The sequence below is a fragment of the Seriola aureovittata genome, chromosome 18 (assembly GCF_021018895.1).
Source record: "Seriola aureovittata isolate HTS-2021-v1 ecotype China chromosome 18, ASM2101889v1, whole genome shotgun sequence".
Taxonomy (NCBI): domain Eukaryota; kingdom Metazoa; phylum Chordata; class Actinopteri; order Carangiformes; family Carangidae; genus Seriola; species Seriola aureovittata.
This window is the reverse complement of record NC_079381.1, coordinates 17,866,632-17,885,001: the sequence shown is the minus strand read 5'-3', so window position 1 is coordinate 17,885,001 and position 18,370 is coordinate 17,866,632. Positions and strand designations below refer to the sequence as shown.

Below are 18,370 nucleotides of genomic sequence, written 5' to 3'. Positions count from 1 at the left end.
CAAACATAATGCTGTCCTGTGTAGTATGGTCATGGTCATGGGATGATGGCCTGGTCATGAGGGAGCTCAAATCAGGAACTTGGAGTAGAATTGCTGCTCCTTTCTGTGGAAAGGAGTCATCAAATTTACATGCTTCCATTTGGAGATAATCTGTGCATGTCCAACTGGGAACAGCCTTAGGAAAGACCCAGAACATGCTGGCGGAACAACATATCCCATCTGGCCTGGGAGCGACTCAGCTCCCAAGAGCCATGCATGGATCGAGAGGAGGATATCTAGGCTACTTTGCTCAGCCTGCAATACAACCTGGACCCAACAGGCTAAATGGAGGAAAATAGACTGATATGGAGAATAGATTGCAGATTACTTTAAAATAACAAAGATGTGTATCCTTTGCACAATATTGTACATATCAGTGAAATCCTGGTAAAATTTTTAGTGGTGAGGTCAATAGATTTGCAAAGGTGTTCACTGATTCAGGTCAGACCAGATATACATGTTTCAAGAGAGTCTGACATGATCATATATGGGTCAAGAAAGAAAAGACATTCATTTTACTCCTAATTTGATGCTGAATGATCCGGTTGTGAAACACTAGCGACACTGTCTGTTGCAATAACTGAAATTAAGGAGATCTCTAAAAAGATGCTGATATCAGCAAACACAGAGGACTAGTCTGAGGACTCGGACAATAAAGCATCCTTGATCTGAAGGACAGTCCATCTCTGAGCAGCCATGTGAAGGGGTCAGTCAGGTACTTCTTCTGTCACATCCACCTCTGACTCTGCTGCTTGTGGCACTGTTAATGCATGCTGCTAAAGCAGCCCAGACTGTATTACATAGGCTTTGATGTTATGATCAAACGGCTGCCAAAGTGGACACTGGCAGTGGTTAAGCTCTGAGAAGGGGCTGCAGTCATGTATCAGGGTTTGGTTTCCCACAATGTTGTTGGGACGTTTGAAAATGTCACTGTTTCACACTGAAACTGCTGAGCAGAAAATAGGTAGCCTACATTTGACATGAACGCTTGGACATAAAACCAGCAGAGATAACACTGCAAGAAATACTCATGTGCATTAGTGTTGCAATCATATCAGGTATGAAGAAATGAGGATGGCTTTTAATTGGATAATCTTTACATTTTAGTGACAGACTATGTTTTTTAGAGGTGAATTGTGCTGTTGAAGATATGGTGAGTGCGCAGGTGAAGGAGACCATGACCTTGGGTTTTGGCTGATCATCTGAATGAAACGCGGCGCGCCCCCGGCTGCCAGGCTGAGAAAAGGCGCATCCTCCTCCTTTTACATTTCAGTCACGCAGCTTTGCTCAGATTTGAGATGAAGCGAGGGGTACGTTTTTTTCCCGGTCGCAGCTCGCATCAGTAATTTAAAGAATTAAAAAAAGAGCGTGCTTGGCATCGATGCCATTTCGTTGTCTGCGTAAACATTTCGGGATGTATCCTGGACAAACAGCCATTTGAGTGCGTTATTTTTGGATGATCTGGATTGCTTTCTGCCGCACCTCGTCGAGACGAGTAGCGGACGATATCCGATAAAATTAAGAGTTTCCCTTGGAACATTTCATGTTTTTCCACTCGTCCGTTTACAAAAATATTTAGCATATATAGGATTAATTGTGGCAGAATTGGATAAAGGGCTATTCATGGTTTGTACTAATTGAGATCACAGCTGGCGATACATTGCGATGCTTATCATCCAATAGCAATGATGCGATGGCGTGAGAGCAGTGAAATAGCTCAGTAAGGTGATGGACAATGTCCAGTCCAGCGGGCACAAGACAGCTGCGCTCCTGGTCCTGAATGCAGCGGAGAGAGACACCTAACCTGGTGTCACCGTCTGCGCCGGATGCTGCGCCGAAGAATGGGATACTCCGACCCATCGTCGGGTAAAGATATACTCGGCAATCGATCTCTTTGTTTCATATTTATTTGCGCATTTGGACTTGTCACACTATTGCAACAGATTCTATATGGGAAGAACTACATTAAGAGGTAAGTGTTGATTATTTCTGTTCAGTCGCCATTAACAATAGGCAATTAAAGCGCAGGCCCTGCTGTTTGTAAGAGTTGTCCACACTGTAATGATAATATTCAGATTTAAAACGCATGCCTTCATAGTCGTTTTGTGTGAGGTTAATTGCTTAGTTTCGATCCCAATTAATGACTGAATGGTGAAAGATAAATAATGAATGATAAATTGATAAACTGCTCGGTATAAATGGGAGTAGTCCAGATGAACTAGGCTACATGTCGGGAACTACATGGGGAAAACAAGCTTTAATGGCTGAAAAGAACAATAGCAATTAACCATCCATCTTTTTTCCCAGTGGCATAGAAACAATTTCCATTGGATTTATTTTTTTGATATTTTCTGAAAATGAAGCATCACATTCATACCATACACAGTGCCCCAGCTGTGTATGGTAATGTTTTCCCTTTCTTTTTCCAAAGATCTTTATTTGATTTTCTGTTTCAGCCTTCTTCTTGACTGGTCGTAGCCTACATCTTACAGAGGCATCAGATTATCATAATGCAACTGAAAGCCATTGGAGCTGATGATGATAACAGATAGCAATATGGTTAGGATGATGTGTATTTCTTATTGGTCCCTGTTAAATAAATCATTTTTTCTTTACCAGGCTGCACTCAGTGCACACACAGCCACTGCAGAGCCAAGATTTATAATACCTCTGCTATAGTATTTAAATCCCTGATAGGGGTTCTTGAGCTGAATCCTGGTTTGCACTCATCTAAAACAATTTAAACACCCATTTGTTTACTAAATTGCAGTCCCCTTCCCTTTATATTTGGAGAAAATTTTCAGTGTGAGACGAGCAGATGCTGAGAAGCCGGGATGTTTGATCTTTAGGTGGTTTATGAAGAACACCAAAATCTCACCAAAAAGAAACAATCAGAAAACTTTATCCCCCACCTCCAGATATCTTACAGACAGCACATATATGCTTACTTCAAAGCAAACATATATGTGCTGCAATCTGAGAGCTCCTCACATCTATCCCCTCCCCTGCCACCCTGCTGGGCTGGTCTGGATACTCAATGTGGATTCATGGCATCCTGACCTAAGATGCATGAATCCAGACCCAACACACACACACACACACACACACACACACACACACACACACACACATACCTAACACCTTTCCTCGCCTGTGCCCTCACTTTGCTCCTAGCGCTCAAACCTAGGAGAGAGGGGGAACAAGCCACACAACAGAAACCACTGGGCTCAGCGGCAGCCATTTTGCTACAGTCTGTCTGCACACACACCTCAGTGCAAGTGGGGGAGAGAGGGGAAGGAGACAGAGAGAGTGAGAGACCAAGAGATAGTGATGAAATGAATGTGTTTGCATGTGTGTGTGTGTGTGTGAAGCAGAGCGAGAGAGAAGAGAGAGAAGAGAGAGAAGACGTCATCTTATGACATCTCTCCTGGCATAAACAATTAGAAGTCTTTGGTTGTTGTCCACGTGGGTTCGACCACACCCAGCCTCTTCCCCAGCCCAGGGAACATGTTGGCAGGACATTCATCATGTGCTCGTGTTCCAGGGCAACACAGAAAAAGAAACTGCTGCAGCAGAGGAGACATTTGGGTGCTTAGATTGAGAGAGGAATCTTAGGGTGTAATCGTTTAGCTATATAATAAATCATAATGACCAAGGGGCAAAGGGTTCTCCTCTAAATGTATGAGGGTGCCAATGAAGTGCAAATTAAAAAAATCTGACCATAAATCTGGCCATTGAGTTTCTGTGGAGTTGCAATATGGTCTCGCATGAATCAGCTCGCTCCCTTGCCTGTCTTCAATGACATCAAGACGGAGTTGTGGAGAATGTAGGACAGTAAAATGGCAGTGCAAGAACACGGAGGGAGCTTATTAAAGGATCACAATGAGTGACACACTTCCGTGATGGCAGACATATTAACTTTCAACTCTATTTGACTTGAACAGAGTGATATCTAAAAATATTCTCAGCTAGAGAGAGGAATACCAAAGGCTCCAAGTTGGAGGGGGCTGGTTAGTAATCATCCAGAAAGTAGTGGCTTTGCAGTTGAGTACATGTGGTTGCAACAGATAATTTTCTTCATTACCAATTCATTATTTCAATTATGACAATCTATAAAACGTCACAAAATTATTTAAAATGTCACAAAATTCCCAGAGGACATACTGACATCTACAAACGTCCTCTTTTTGTCTGACTCACAGTCCAAACCAAAATCTAAATTCAGTTTACAATGATATAGAGCAAGTAAAGTCCTCACATCTGAGAAGCTGGGACCAGCAAATATTTGCCATTTCTGCTTAATAAATGATGTAAATGATTGTTTAATTCAATCAGCCAATCAAGAAATCTAATTTGAGCACTAATTGGTTCACCAGATTCCATTTAAGAAATGAGCCTTTATTGGTGCCTTATGTAAGTGGGCTGTGTCTGAGCAGCTTTCTGTGTGTGTGTGTTTTTTTTTAATGCGAATATCTTGATTCTAGTACATAACGGCACATTGTTCATAATTTATAAGTCACATCGCTTCGACTATTTACAGAAGTGATTCCTTGTTAAAAACTAATTGAAAAAGGAAACAAGAAAGAGATCGAGAGGAGATCACATCTGCTAATTTCCTGTTTTGAAGTACGACAATGAAGGACAATGAAGTACCTATCAAACTTACAAAGCCCTTAAGTATTACAGGAAATACCTCTGGGCATACAGTACTAAATGGTCATCTAGATCAATGTTCCTGGTCTACCCTAAAAACCCAAGTCAAGGAATCCAATATTACAAAACTCCTTACTGCTTTCAAGTCCCATTAACAATGCTCGAGGGCAGAATCAAAGCTCATTAGTGCTTCAGAACAACTTTGTGCCTGTTGTTTGCCCAATCTAATGCTTAGATTACTGTCTGAGTTGTCCTCATAATTGAGTCAATGGGAGATAAATGGGCTCTTCGCATTTGAAGAAGCCCATCCAAGACATTAAATTGATCTGTGAGTCAGATGAAGTAACATGAGATTGATTTCAGTTTAATTGGTGGTCACAATATTGGAAAATATCAGTACTGTATAACTTTTATGTGCTGTTGATCAACCCACAGCATTTTAGATAGAAAATCAAGCCTCAGCAGCATTTTTGTGGCAATTAAGATCTATGTTAGATAAATACAGGCTAGATTACGCTGCTGTGATTAGCTGTTCAGTATAAAAGACATCTGTCCTATTTCAGGCACTTGTCCTAAAGCGAGGCACAAACATCCCTCTGATTTTTAGAGTGTTCTGTTCTGCAGCCAGTTGCAATGTGTTATTGAGATGTTGAAGTGGCACTCGGAGAAGCCAAATGTGCCTGCACATCAGTATTGACATGAGTACTCTGTGATGAATGCTCGATCACATTATGCACCCAGAAAGGCTTTTAGGGTTCAATCTCCCCCGATGAAACACCCACAGAGCACTCACAGAAATGAGTCACACATGAATACTTGCATAATAATCAGTCAGATAATAGGAGAAGTTGCACACCCACAGATATGTGGATGTATGGAATGTAATTAGTCTGTTCACAAATCCTTTAATATGCTAATTTATTAAATTTTAAAGGATCAATCTGGTGATACTCTATATTTTTCTTATTCTTACAAATCTCAATAAAAGACCATAACCAATAACTGAATGATTTATACCCAGCCTATAGCTTCCTCTGTGCAATTAACCTCAATATTTGTCCAAAAACTATTAAAAACATCAATGATCCAGACTGCTGCACTGGGTTGCATGTGCCTTCATAATAATGAACATGGGAACTGTAGTTTATTTTGAGTCAAACCTCACATACACTGTCCCGCTGCAGTAAATACTAGCTAACTACTCTGTTGCTGAAAATAACCTCTAACAAATAGACAGTTTACTCCTGTTTGAGTAACATCCGTTAAAGACTACAGTGCCCAGCTGCTTTATGAAATGACTGGGCTTTTTTAAAAATGAAACTGTATTCATGAAACTGTATTTGTGACCTGTTTTTAAAGGAGCTATTTGTAAGTTTTGCTAATGCTACATAGCCAACATTAGCATTAACTGATTTTTACTTACTAGTCTACAAGAAAAATTGCAAGTTCATGATCAAACGTAATTCCTTTACTCACCAAGAGCTGTCTCCAGCGGTGGAAAGTAACCCTCTTGTTTTGCGTCTAATTCTATCACTTCTTTTCTTCATCTGAAGTTAGCATGCTAACCAGCATAGGTTGAAAGAACACGATGGCTTATAGAAAGACTGGTAAGTAAACAGCTGTTCATGCTAATGTTGGCTATGTACCAATAGCAAAACTTACAATAGGTCCTTTGAAGATTGGAATTATTGAGAGATGGTTATAAGCATTGTTGGTTTTGGTCTTTTCATGGGATTTGTTGACAGTCACAAAAATATAGAATATTGCGTCATTCAACTCAAATTACATATGTTTAAGGGCTTGATAACAGTTTCCCCTTGTTCTCTCTTGAGGAGACTAAACCCCAAAAAGTACTCTGAACCAATGCCCCTCATATCTTTGGATTTAGTTGCTTTCCTCGCAAAGATGTGACAACCACTGGCACCAAATGGCCTCCTCTGACTTTGATGGTTACAGCAAAAATTGATGCAGAACTCCACTGGATCATCTTTTTTTGTCAAGGCACAGGCTTGATATTTAACGTTTTTAGACTCCAAGTCCAGGTCCAAGTTGAGATAACTCTGAATTCCTTCATCTTGGTTAATTTCTTAGAATTGCCAAAGCTCCGCCAGAGCCAGAGATGATATAAACTAACTGTTTTCACAGGCTGAATAACACTTAACACGTATAAATCTCTCTTATCAGTAATATTTGGCTGAAGAGATGGTCTAAATTGGCTTTTTTATAGTATCTACACTTGGCAAATCTGTTGGCATCTCTTCCTCAGAAGTGATTTGACATTTGCAGTAACATTGGCTGCAATTATTGTTCCTCTCTTAAATCACTGTGACTTTAATATATTGAATTACAAGTCTAACACTCCTGCATGCCAATATTGCAGAGTGTAAATGTTTGAATCACACTCAGAAGAGTGGCAACAGCCCAGCAGAGCATAAATTAACCATTCAAACCATAGTGTCATTAACTGAAAATCCATTCTAACCATGTCTGATGTCACATTCTGACTGTTTTTCTTGAGCCAAAAAGCTGCTCCCCCTTTAATGTATATGTGTATGTGTGTGCATGAATGTGCAATTCTGAGTTCTGTGAGTGAACACATGGGCTTGGTTGTATGTGTTTGACATTTGCACAATAAGCACAATAAATCCCAAATAAACTGACTCATTTTCTTACTAGTGCGCAACAGTTTAGCCGACTCAAAGGGGACGAGACAGGAAATTGGACCGGTCCCGTTAATTTCTCGGATGACGGATCTCTGAAGCCTGCCAGAAATGGAAGGAAAAGGTACCTTTCCAGCGTGACTGACTGCACAACACCTCTGAGAAAAGAGAGTGTGAGAGACAGACAGATAGAATGAAAGAAAACACAAGTTTCAAATTCATCATATTGGTGGCCCAGCCCTGCATGTGTGGACTGGGATGCTGTTACGCCCACCAGTCTCCTCAGATGCTGTAGAAAAAAAAAGCCGCAGCACATTTACACTCTTTTTTCTGTACTTGTTTTGAAACCTGCAGGTTTAGGAAGTTAGCAGGGGTGGTGATGTCGCAGGACTACATCACACATTTAACTCTAACTTAACCTGTCTGCATGTTGACAGATGTTTCCGTCAGAATTTTCAGCCAGATTCACAGCTCTCCGTAATAGTCACACCCTGCCTAGCCGATATTAAGAAGAAAAAAAAACGCTCTCAAAGGTAGGCCAGTTTGAAGGCATTTTTAGTATTTTCACAGAAACCCAAGAATGCCTCTTTCTTTTTCATTAGTCTCAAGGGTATAAACTCTCATATTTTTTCAGTGGTGGTTGCACTTCAGATTTGCTCTTGCATGTTGTCTGATCCTGTCCACCTCGACCCCAGATCCCTAAACCACCCCCCCACCCCCCACCCCCACCCCCACCCCCCTCCAGAAGCTGGTTGAACCACGGTCTCCTGTTGATGTACTGGCTTCTCCTCGTACCTCTGTGTCCCATCCAGCACCCATTTCCAAATGCCTTGTCCTCCTCAACCTGTGTCTCATGTGTTCTGCACAACTCTGTGTGTATGCCATGTACATAGTGTGGACACTTCTCTCTGCTCCCCCTATCTCCCCTTCTCACATCTGCATTGTCTCTCTCTGCGACCTGGATTTATCCCCCACTTTACTTTCCTTGTTACAAGAAGACAGGAACATGCCAGATTTCTTTTTCCTAAAGATCCAAATCCTCATTGCACTGAGCAGTAGATTTCAATATCTATGGTAAAATGCTGGCTAGTCTCATCCTTGATTGGTTTTGAACCAGCATTATATGATTAACCTAGGATGCCATAAGATAAAGAGATGAAATTCATCTCATCAAGCGAATTACTGTATTGCTTTTAGAAGTGAACACAGAACACTTGCAAATGTTTCATCATCTTAGCTAAAACAAGCACGAATAGCCCTATTTAAAGTGTCAAATATATTACGTAAGACAGATGCTCCTCTCAGTAAAACCCCAGAAATATACTGCATCATCAGGTGGATGTAGACAACCAGTTTCATCGTTCCTTATTTGTACGATTTCATCCCAGCGTCTTGTTCCTTTAACGCATTGCTCCATTGTACTGCTCGTTGTGTTCTTTTATAATTTATTATTATTATTATTATTATTCTTAACTCTCCTCATTGACCTCCACAGCCACAGGTAATGTGTTGTGATTTTATCCATCTTTCAGAACACCACACTCCACTTAAACTTGTCTGACAAATACCAACATTCATTCCGATAAATACACCTGTAATTGCTGCCATTTTGGCGTTAAATACCCTCGCCTCCCTACAAGCAATATACATGTAAATTTGAAAATATATACATTTAGAGCTTTCCAAGATTATACCATAGAAGGGGTATATTTTGTAATTACGATTGCTGTAGATAATACTGATTTTAATAAAAGTAAAATTCCTGTACAGCAGCTAAGCTCCCAACGATAGGGCATTGTCCATCACAAGTTGGTGTATCGATCAATTTCTTCTTCAAGGTTTATTTAAATACAGCCAAAGAGAGATGACAGTTTTTGGACCTCTGCCCAAACCTAAAAGCTAAATTATAGATCAGGGCTAAAAGGAGAAATCATTTGTCTAATGTAAAGATCTGATGCATCTTTCTCACAATTTAGTGCATATTTATTCCCTCATGCCTGTGTCACAAGGTTGAATTTGCATGCAAGTCAGAAACATTTCAACTTCTTTCTAGGTATGTTCTGAACAGTTATTTTGGTCATTATTCAAACACAAAAACAGTAAAATGCACTAATGTAGTAAACATAATAATATGAAGATGCAGCCAAAACGCGGATTCCTCCACTTTATGCTTTTGAGTTCCCAGCCTCAGATTTTAAATATTTCTCAAAGGTTTGTTTTCTGCTGTGTCTTTTGACGCTGCAGCACTTGGTTTTAATGTAATATGGAAAACAATAAATGCAGAAGACAAAAAGACAAAATCAAAAACCTTCTGGTCTGTAAAATCCATTAAGCAAAAGATGCAGAATTTAAACTGGATCAGCACATGACTGGAGCGTGACTATGTAACTTTTGTTGAACAGTGCACACTGTGGCCACAATGGGTAATTACAACATAACGGTCCACTGAATTTACTTTCATTTCCTAAGATAATTACATTTCCTTCTGTTTAATCAACTGCCTTAAAAACATCGTCATCTTTATCTGCAGAATGCTCAAATGGGAGTAACATACCTGTTAATGTCATGTAGACAACATATAAGTGGAAGAATGTGTTATTTCTATTCTCAAAAGTTACAAAGTCTCACTTTAACATTCAAAATAAATTTCTGAACATCTTGATCAAACAGAATCAGTCTGTAAGCAAGTCGATTAACGTCACATGCATCTACTCCAGAAATGTTCCAGCACAGCACAGATGTTAAAGATTAGTAATTAGAGAGATTATAGATTAGATTAGTTGTTTTTTGTAATTTTTCACAACCTAATTAAAAATATTCCACTGCCTAACCTGATTGCACATTCGAGTCAAATATCGTTACACCAGTGGTTTCCTTCTTCCACCCTTTCAACCTCCATCATAACCAACCCAACCCACCCCATCCCAAAACACAAACATTGACTCACACACACAGACACACAGACACACACACACACACACACACACACACATTTTATCCAGTCGGCATTCTGATTGCATGTGAATACAATGTTGTGCTGTGAGAAATGAGGCATCAGTGCACAGATAAATGGCAACTTATTGACACCTTGAGATAAATTTGACAATGTGTGAATCCTTTCAGCTTTCTCCGCAGAAACATTTCGTCAAATTCACCAAAACACAGTCACACCACCACACTGAAGACATTATTTTGTCTGCTTTGGGTTAATGTTGCCATTTCAATGTGACAATTGTTTTATATGTGTCTAAGATTATTATTTTGGTTCATTAACTCTAGTTAACAAGATTAAATTCCAAGTCTTGCCTTTATGTTAATATTACCTGTTTGCATGAGCATCTGTGTATGTGTTTATGTATCAAAATATCAAGAAATCAGCCACTGAGTCAAAACCTCATGTCACTGTAGCCAGCACGACTAACATACAGGATTACCTTTATGCAGTTAGCCATATAACAACTCTGTTGTACTGCCTGACACAAAAACATAGACCCTCTCATACTCATAACCACCAGATGCTACTCTGCCCTAATCCACCATTTTAACAAGCTATGTGTTTCTTTATCTTCTAAATTAATATACAGTAATCATAGAATACCAATGTTAAATCATGCAAGTTCTCATCATAACCAATTAAATAAGTGAAAATATGAGAGGTGTTATTTTTCTTCACTTAGTGTAAAACATTGGTTTAGACTAAGATGTAACAGAATCTGGTGCAAGTGTCAAGTAAAAAGTATCTTACTGTCCTGTTTGTGACACCTAAAATCAGTTGCATCACTTCTGTCATTTGTCATCCCACAATGCTATTCTGATATTTTAGTATTGTATACAGTATAAACGATAGATTTCTATTTCATAGTAAATATAAAATGCTTTGCTTAATTGTGTCCTTTACCACAGTTTTATTTATATTGCATCTTATCTCCACAGTTTGTTGTTAATTCTGTTGATTCTCTTGTGTGTGAGGAGAGGTTTAGGCAGAACATGACTGTGTCTATCCCGCCAGGTATCTGGACAATTATGATGGCTCCTTTGACTACAACTCCACTGCATGCAGGGAGCTCAGACAGGAGATTATGGACATCAAAGTCCTGACAATGTGAGTGTTCATTTATGACACAGCCAACACGTGGAGAGCCTTATTTAAAATTAGATTTTTTCCTCTATTGGTGATCCTCAAGCACCTGTCAGGTAGGTAGAGAGAGAATTCACCATCCGATTTATATATGCATATACCTCCGTTCCCAAATGAAATAAACACCCTGCAGGTTTGAAGAAACAAATATTGAGTGTCAAATTAATCCCAAATAGAAACCAAAAATATTATCAACGGGACCATTAAAAGAACTTTAAAAGCCTTTGCGCACGCTAATATTGGCTAATTATCACTAAACACAAAGTACAGCTGAGGCTAACTGGAAGGTCGTTAGTTTTAGGTATTTTGTAAAAATAAAAAACGTATTGAACATATAAAAAGAAATTGACCTGACGATAGTACAACAAGAAAAGTCAGGGGATCACCAGAGTTATTCAAATTCATCCTGAGGGGGACATGAATGTTTATACTAAACTGCATGGAAATCCGTTCAACAGTGGTTGTGCTGTTTCACACAAATGTGAACCTGATGGCAGAAGAGAAAAAGTCAGGAGATCACGAAAGTCATTAGGATTCATCCTCTGGGGACCATGAATGTCAAGTTATTTCAATCTGGACCAAAGTGGTGTTCTTTCAAACACAGAAGTACTAGTTTCCAGTTGAGGTATGGTAATAACTGATCATAGTTTATTGTATTTTATTTCTAGTAGAGTCTGTTTGTCCGGCCTTACCTTTAATAAGGTATCTTCTGGTGCACACATGACCTTAAAGAGCAGCCTGTTAAAAAGAGCTATTGTGTTAAATTGGATAGAGATTGATCTTAATTAATATTGTGACCATGTATGGAGAAGTCTGATTTGACAACTTTCAATTAACAACTTTATTTTTGATAATATTAAGTGATCAGGTGGCAGAGTGTCGAAACAACAACTTACAGGTCCTCACACTCCAGTAAGACTGAACGAGAAAACAACGCTTAAATCTTGCAAATGCCCCATTTCATCATCAACATTTTACAGCCGAAAGTCGTCTTTTACTGTCAGACTTAACTGCACCACACTATAATTAACATATTTTTACATCATGCAGTGTTTATCGAGCCAGATTCAACACACTGCTTAAATGGCCAGTTATGCTAACGGGAATCTGAACGGCATTTTTCCTGTTGTATGAATGTGAACATTGTCCAGTGACCTTTTAGGCGTGTCAAAAAGTTTTTTGTCAAATGCATTCTGGGCGACGGATGTGAGCCACTCTGGCTGTAGCAGGGAACAGCTGCTGTCACTCTGCCAGCCAGTCAAAGTAACGGTGCCACTCTGCCTCCCAGAGCAACACACATCTCCCAATCATCTCAAGAGGAATGTCAGTTCAAGGGCAGCTATTTACAGACATGCTCGATAAAGCCGCTGTCTTTGTATCAACGATTCTAGATCCGGTGACATCAGTGGTGCCATCACATAGTACTCACTGCAATTTTCTGTCCCCTTGTTTGTCTTTTTGAGTGGTTTTTATGATGTTTCTTCAATTTACTACCCTTGTAGAAACATGGTTAATCGGAAAAAACATGGACATGGGTATCCTTCCTCATTCCACAAGTCTCTCTGCCTGTCTGCCAGGGTGAAAACCTCAGACCTGTTTGAGAGATGGCGAAACCTGCAGGTGTGTAGGTGGGAGCAGAACAAGGAGGAGGCCAGCAACTTTAAGTAAGCATCGCTCAGCCTCAGCAGAAGAACTGTATATGTTAATGTCAATATTCATTCTCTGTGTTCTTGTTATTCTTTGTGAGTTTGTCGGTTCAGTTTCCCCCATGATTCCTCGTGCCTCTGTCTTTTTTCACCTTGGTCTCCGTACATTTTTACATTATGGATTTTGGATTCTTTGCCACCCTAGATTTGATTTTGTTTCTCCATCACCCACGACATTTGTTTTTCTTTGTTGAATAAATCTTCCAACTGGACCAGCCCAGCCTCTGAGTCTAGCTGCATTTGGGTCCTGAAATCCTTAAATCTACAACACATATCTCTTTTTGTGTGTGTTCTGTTCTGTTTGGGCTCTGAGAGATTCGAGCTGTAAAACATGGTTAAATACAATTGATTTTCATAATCTCTATATACTACCCTTCCCAAATGGCTGCTTTTGCAATTGCTATTATTATTACACATACAGATGTTGGTCTGCGTAAGCCCATTGAGGAGATAAAGCCAGTGTCAACACAAGCCTATTCTGGTCTTGATGCTGACGTGCAGTTTTCTACGATTACACTAATTCTTACTTTTCTTTGGCGTCTTCCTGAAGGATGTCTCTATCTCGCTGCTGTAATGCTCCTTCCTTTTTGTTCACCACCAAGAGGAACACTCCTGCAGGGACCAAGCTGAGGTATGAGGTGGACACTAGTGGTATTCTTCCAATCACCACCGAGGTCTTCAAGATGTTCCCTGATGTGAGTTCATATACTGCTTGATGCATATTCGCATATAGGCTTTTAGGAGTGTTCCTGAAAATTGCCTTTTTTATTGTACCTAGTAACCCGGTGGTACAATCTGTTTGATTTCGAGCGCCCTCCTGTCTGACATTAATAAAAAACTTGTCTGTTTCATCCAGGATATGCCGTATTCCAAATCACAGTACAAGAAATGTGCTGTTATTGGAAATGGCGGCATCATCAAGAACAGCAAATGTGGAAAGGAAATTGACTCAGCAGATTTTGTGTTTAGGTATATAAGACATAATCCTTCAGTGTTCATTATGTGAGGACTGCACAATGATAATCACAATTATTTTTACTCACTATTAACAATAGGATTATTTATAATGATTGTACATTAATTTTTGGAAGAGCACATTCACATTGGAAAAAAATGCATCTATAATTATCAGTATGAATGAATAGCACTTGGACTTGCAATTATGCAATAACATAAGAAGCCTTGTGGCTACATAGGATATCATGAAACATTACACTTGAACTTTTGCCAGTATAGTTAAAATGCTCTTATCTCTGATTAGGCAGCATTTTACTGCAGAAAGGGGGCCGCATGAGTCAATCACATGTTATATGATTACTTGTGCAGCCCAACATTACTTCTCACCATCATGCTTAATTTAAAATGTGTTGAGTCAAATGAAATACACTTGAACTCCTTTATCAGTGGGCTTAAGTTTTCTTTTTTTTTTGCAGGTGCAACATACCACCCATTAATGAGAAGTACTCAGCTGATGTTGGCACTAAAACAGATCTGGTGACAATAAATCCAAGTATTATTACTGAGAGGTACTGTAAATATCAGTCAGAGTGAGAAACAGTTCTCTCTCTCTGTCTGTGTGTGGCTCTAGTCTTCTACTCTTTTGGTTTTTGTCATCTCATGTTTCACCTCCTCTGCAGATTTCAGAAGCTGGAGAAATGGCGGCGGCCGTTTTATGAAGTCCTCCAGAATTACGAGAACTCCTCAGTGGTGCTTCCAGCTTTCTACAACACCCGCAACACCGATGTATCCTTCAGAGTCAAGTACATGCTGGATGACTTTGACTCCCAAAGAGGCGTGTTCTTCTTCCACCCACAGTATCTGCTCAACGTGCAGCGTTTCTGGGCTGTTCAGGGCGTCCGGGCCAAACGTCTCAGCAGCGGCCTGATGCTCGTGACCGCTGCCTTAGAGATGTGCGAGGAGGTCCACCTCTACGGTTTCTGGGCGTTTCCCATGAACCCCTCTGGCATCTTCATCACTCACCATTACTACGACAACGTCAAGCCACGGCCGGGCTTCCACGCAATGCCCCATGAAATTTTCAACTTCATTCACATGCATACTCGCGGGATCATCAACGTACACACGGGGCAATGCACATGATCCCTCACTCCTCTGCTTTAATGTGGAAGCTCAACATTTTACTTTTACCGTTTATTTTAAAGCAGGTTTACCTGGCGTGTTTCATTTCAGTGAATGACACAGTTCACTATTTCCTCCCTGTTTAAAAAGAGAGTTGGCCTTCGGAGTGTACACTTCTTCAACTACTCGTTGAAGGTTGCTTGCTTTAATTGCCAACATACTTTTTGATGCGTACTTTAAGTTGTTTATTTAGCCAATCAAATCACTATGGTTATCTTTGACTCTGACCATAGGATGCTTGTTTTTAATGTGAAAAGTGGTCTTCATAGTGATGTTGTTTCTGTGAAGTTTTCTAGTGGCTCTGCAGTACAGAGGTGTTGTTTTCTACTCAACGTTGCACAGGTATTTATGCTGAAACGAGACCGCAGTGGGTGTCTTGGTGCCCCCTCATTCCCCCCTCTCTTCTTCTCTCTTTCTCTTGGACACTCTGTGGGTGTGGCAGCTTTTAATGTTTGTGTAAAACAAAGTCTGAACCTTGATATTAAGCTAATATTAAAAAAAAAATGAAAAAAAGGATAAAATTGTAACATCCAGTTGTCTACTTTTGTAAACTATTTCCTATTCACCAGATTCGCTGGGTGAATATTTTAAAACACTATTAAAATGGCCTGTTTTCAGTGGCCTACTTTCTCCCATTTAAAATTTCCTGGTAAAAAATAAAAAGGTGTATGAGAAGAAGTGAGGATGTTTTTTTTCCCTTTTCTTTTTTGGCTCGTCACGGATAAATATTTTGCAATGACACCACCTCAGCACACCTTTCAAGGCCATCCAATTTGTAAAGCAACAGAGCACTGTTGAGCAACCCAGCCTCTCGCCGTCATTCATGTCTTAAGCCATGCTGCCTTACGAGATATCAAACCCTTCTATATGATATGCAGTGCACCCATGTGTTTTGTGTATCTTCAAACACATTAACATCAAACTAAATCTTAGATTGATCACTCAAATCAAAGACGTTTAAGACTCTATAAGGTACAGACGTTCATGTGCAGTTCTCAGCTTCTATTCTACTGGAATTAGTGAAGTCTTATTCTTGTAAGCGCCATTCATAATCATGTAATGCTCTGCATGACTTTACTCTGTACTTGGCTTTATGTGTGCCTGCTTCAATGATCACTAAAATATGTTTACACTTAAGCCTCTACTGAAACTCAGTGCTTTTGGAGATATATACACGAACCTTATCACAGAATGATGAATGGATTCGTAGAAGTGAACTGTATAATAGTGGATGCAGTGCTCATTGATTAAAGATGCAAGAATGAAGATGGTTGCTGCCCTTTTGTAAAGCGCTAGAATACTTTTATGAACAATGTATTATTTTCCCTTCCCTTTTGATCTGTGAATATTTAGTTTGCACTCAAGAAAGCATCGTGAATTAAAGCACTGGAAAGCTGTGTGCGTTCTCACTGTTTATTTGTAGTTGTACATTGCAAAAGGTTGTAAAAGACTGTAAATTAGTTTTTCGTCACTCATCTGTCCATGCTTGGCTGTGCATTCGTCATTTGTTTTTCCTTTGTATTTCAAGGACAACATTGCTAATAAGATTCAAACATGCCGTTTCTTTCACTGTTTATATAGACTCTTTGTGTGTTTATGCACAAAAGATATGAGTTCACCAAATATAAACACCAAAAATATTTGGCTTGACCACTAAATTGTTGTACAGACACAACTTTATCAGGAATGGAAAAGGAAGGAACTGGTCTGTGTTCTGAATGGAGGTATTATATAAAACACAGTGCTTCTTTACTGACTCTGGATCATTCTTTATACTGGTATTGTGTTTGTAAATAAACTTGTTTGGATTTTCTCACTTGTATGTTCATGGATTCATTATTTATGTGTGTGAGTGGGGATAGTGTAATAGCTTAAATTCATAATTTAGTCTTATATTGAAAAAACATATTTGCCACAAATTACAGGCATGCATGCACATGCTGCCCCATTAACAAAATTTCCTGGTTTTTTGAGGAGCCACAGAGGACACAATATGCTAATTTGATTAGTTAGATATTAATATTAGTTACCATGAGGGAAGCAAGTATTATGATGAAAGTTGTCTTAAGATTTAAGATGAGCTTGAGATGAATTCAAGAAAGCTGTTCTTAACTTTGCAGAGGGTATGTGGAAAAACTGTGGCGTAAGCTAGTTCAAGTAACTTTAAAAATCGGATTTTTGATTTGATTTATAAAATACACACGTTGAGTCAGCTGAACATCTGGTGCTACAAATGAAATTGTGAAGTTAGCCATTCAGCAGACAAGTTGAGGTTGGTGGTGGTTGAAACAGATAACTCTAGCTAATGGATAAATGCTTGAAATTGTTAACTAAAGGATAAACAGATGAAATAACTACAAGTACTGCACAGAGAAAGAGTTAAACTGTATAGTTAAATTTAAAAGTAATGCATCAACAGTTTAAATATTCAGCCAATGTAAAAACTAACGGTTTGAAAAAGTTAAGTTAATTCTAAAAGTAATAGGTAATATAATGGTTGGAATAGCAAGCTAATGTTACAACTAATAAATTAACTATTTAAATTGTTAGGGATAAAAATGGATAAAGCAACACTGTTCTACTCACTGGTCTTATGAACAGTGCCTAGGTTTTTAACATTATGTGTGGCCTCACTTTTACTGCCCCTTTAACCCTCTTTCACTTTCTCCTTATCTATAATTAATCACATTAAACCATCTCAAAGTCATAAAATAAAAGGATTTATTAAACCAAAATTAGGTCTAAGAAAATACAAAATATATATTAAATGACAACTGAAACACGGTTGTGGGCTGATCACCTTGTATAGGAAAATCTCTGTAAAAGCAAACAAATAAACAGTCATATTGTTCACTCTCTCCCCTCTGTTTGGAGGTATAGACGGAAATTCAAGTTGACACTGTTACTAAACACAAAATCATGAGTTAAAGCTCATAAAAAAACTCTTTCCTTTAAGTACTCTTTAACTCCTTTAACTTCTTTTTTACTCTTTACTCTTTAGGTAATTCTAAGCTAGGCTGAGTAACCGTGATACT

General features: G+C 39.1%; 1 protein-coding gene across 4 annotated transcripts; it reads left to right on the top strand.

Moving 5' to 3' along the window:
- Positions 1–1,213: 1,213 nt before the first annotated feature.
- st8sia5 (ST8 alpha-N-acetyl-neuraminide alpha-2,8-sialyltransferase 5) lies at positions 1,214–17,151 on the top strand. 4 transcript variants are annotated; one of them, XM_056404020.1, is made up of 9 exons: positions 1,214–2,011; positions 7,369–7,476; positions 7,790–7,885; positions 11,362–11,454; positions 12,993–13,154; positions 13,747–13,891; positions 14,053–14,165; positions 14,630–14,722; positions 14,834–17,151. In XM_056404020.1, the coding sequence occupies exons 1-9, from the start codon at positions 1,866–1,868 to the stop codon at positions 15,294–15,296; spliced, it is 1,419 nt and encodes a 472-aa protein (XP_056259995.1). In that variant the 5' UTR covers positions 1,214–1,865; the 3' UTR covers positions 15,297–17,151. The 4 variants fall into 4 exon arrangements, with proteins under 4 accessions (XP_056259995.1, XP_056259996.1, XP_056259997.1 ...); XM_056404021.1 differs by having other exon boundaries at positions 1,219–2,011; positions 13,068–13,154; XM_056404022.1 differs by lacking the exon at positions 7,790–7,885 and having other exon boundaries at positions 1,224–2,011.
- Positions 17,152–18,370: the final 1,219 nt, after the last annotated feature.

What these genes read in the sequence shown, in the direction of transcription:
- st8sia5 (XM_056404020.1), top strand. Translation starts at nt 1,866, where the DNA reads ATGCTGCGCCGAAGAATGGGATACTCCGACCCATCGTCGGGTAAAGAT. An exon ending in GCCAGAAATGGAAGGAAAAG is followed by an intron (nt 7,477 to 7,789) that starts GTACCTTTCCAG and finishes GCATGTTGACAG; the next exon opens with ATGTTTCCGTCAGAATTTTC. An exon ending in GACATCAAAGTCCTGACAAT is followed by an intron (nt 11,455 to 12,992) that starts GTGAGTGTTCAT and finishes CTACCCTTGTAG; the next exon opens with AAACATGGTTAATCGGAAAA.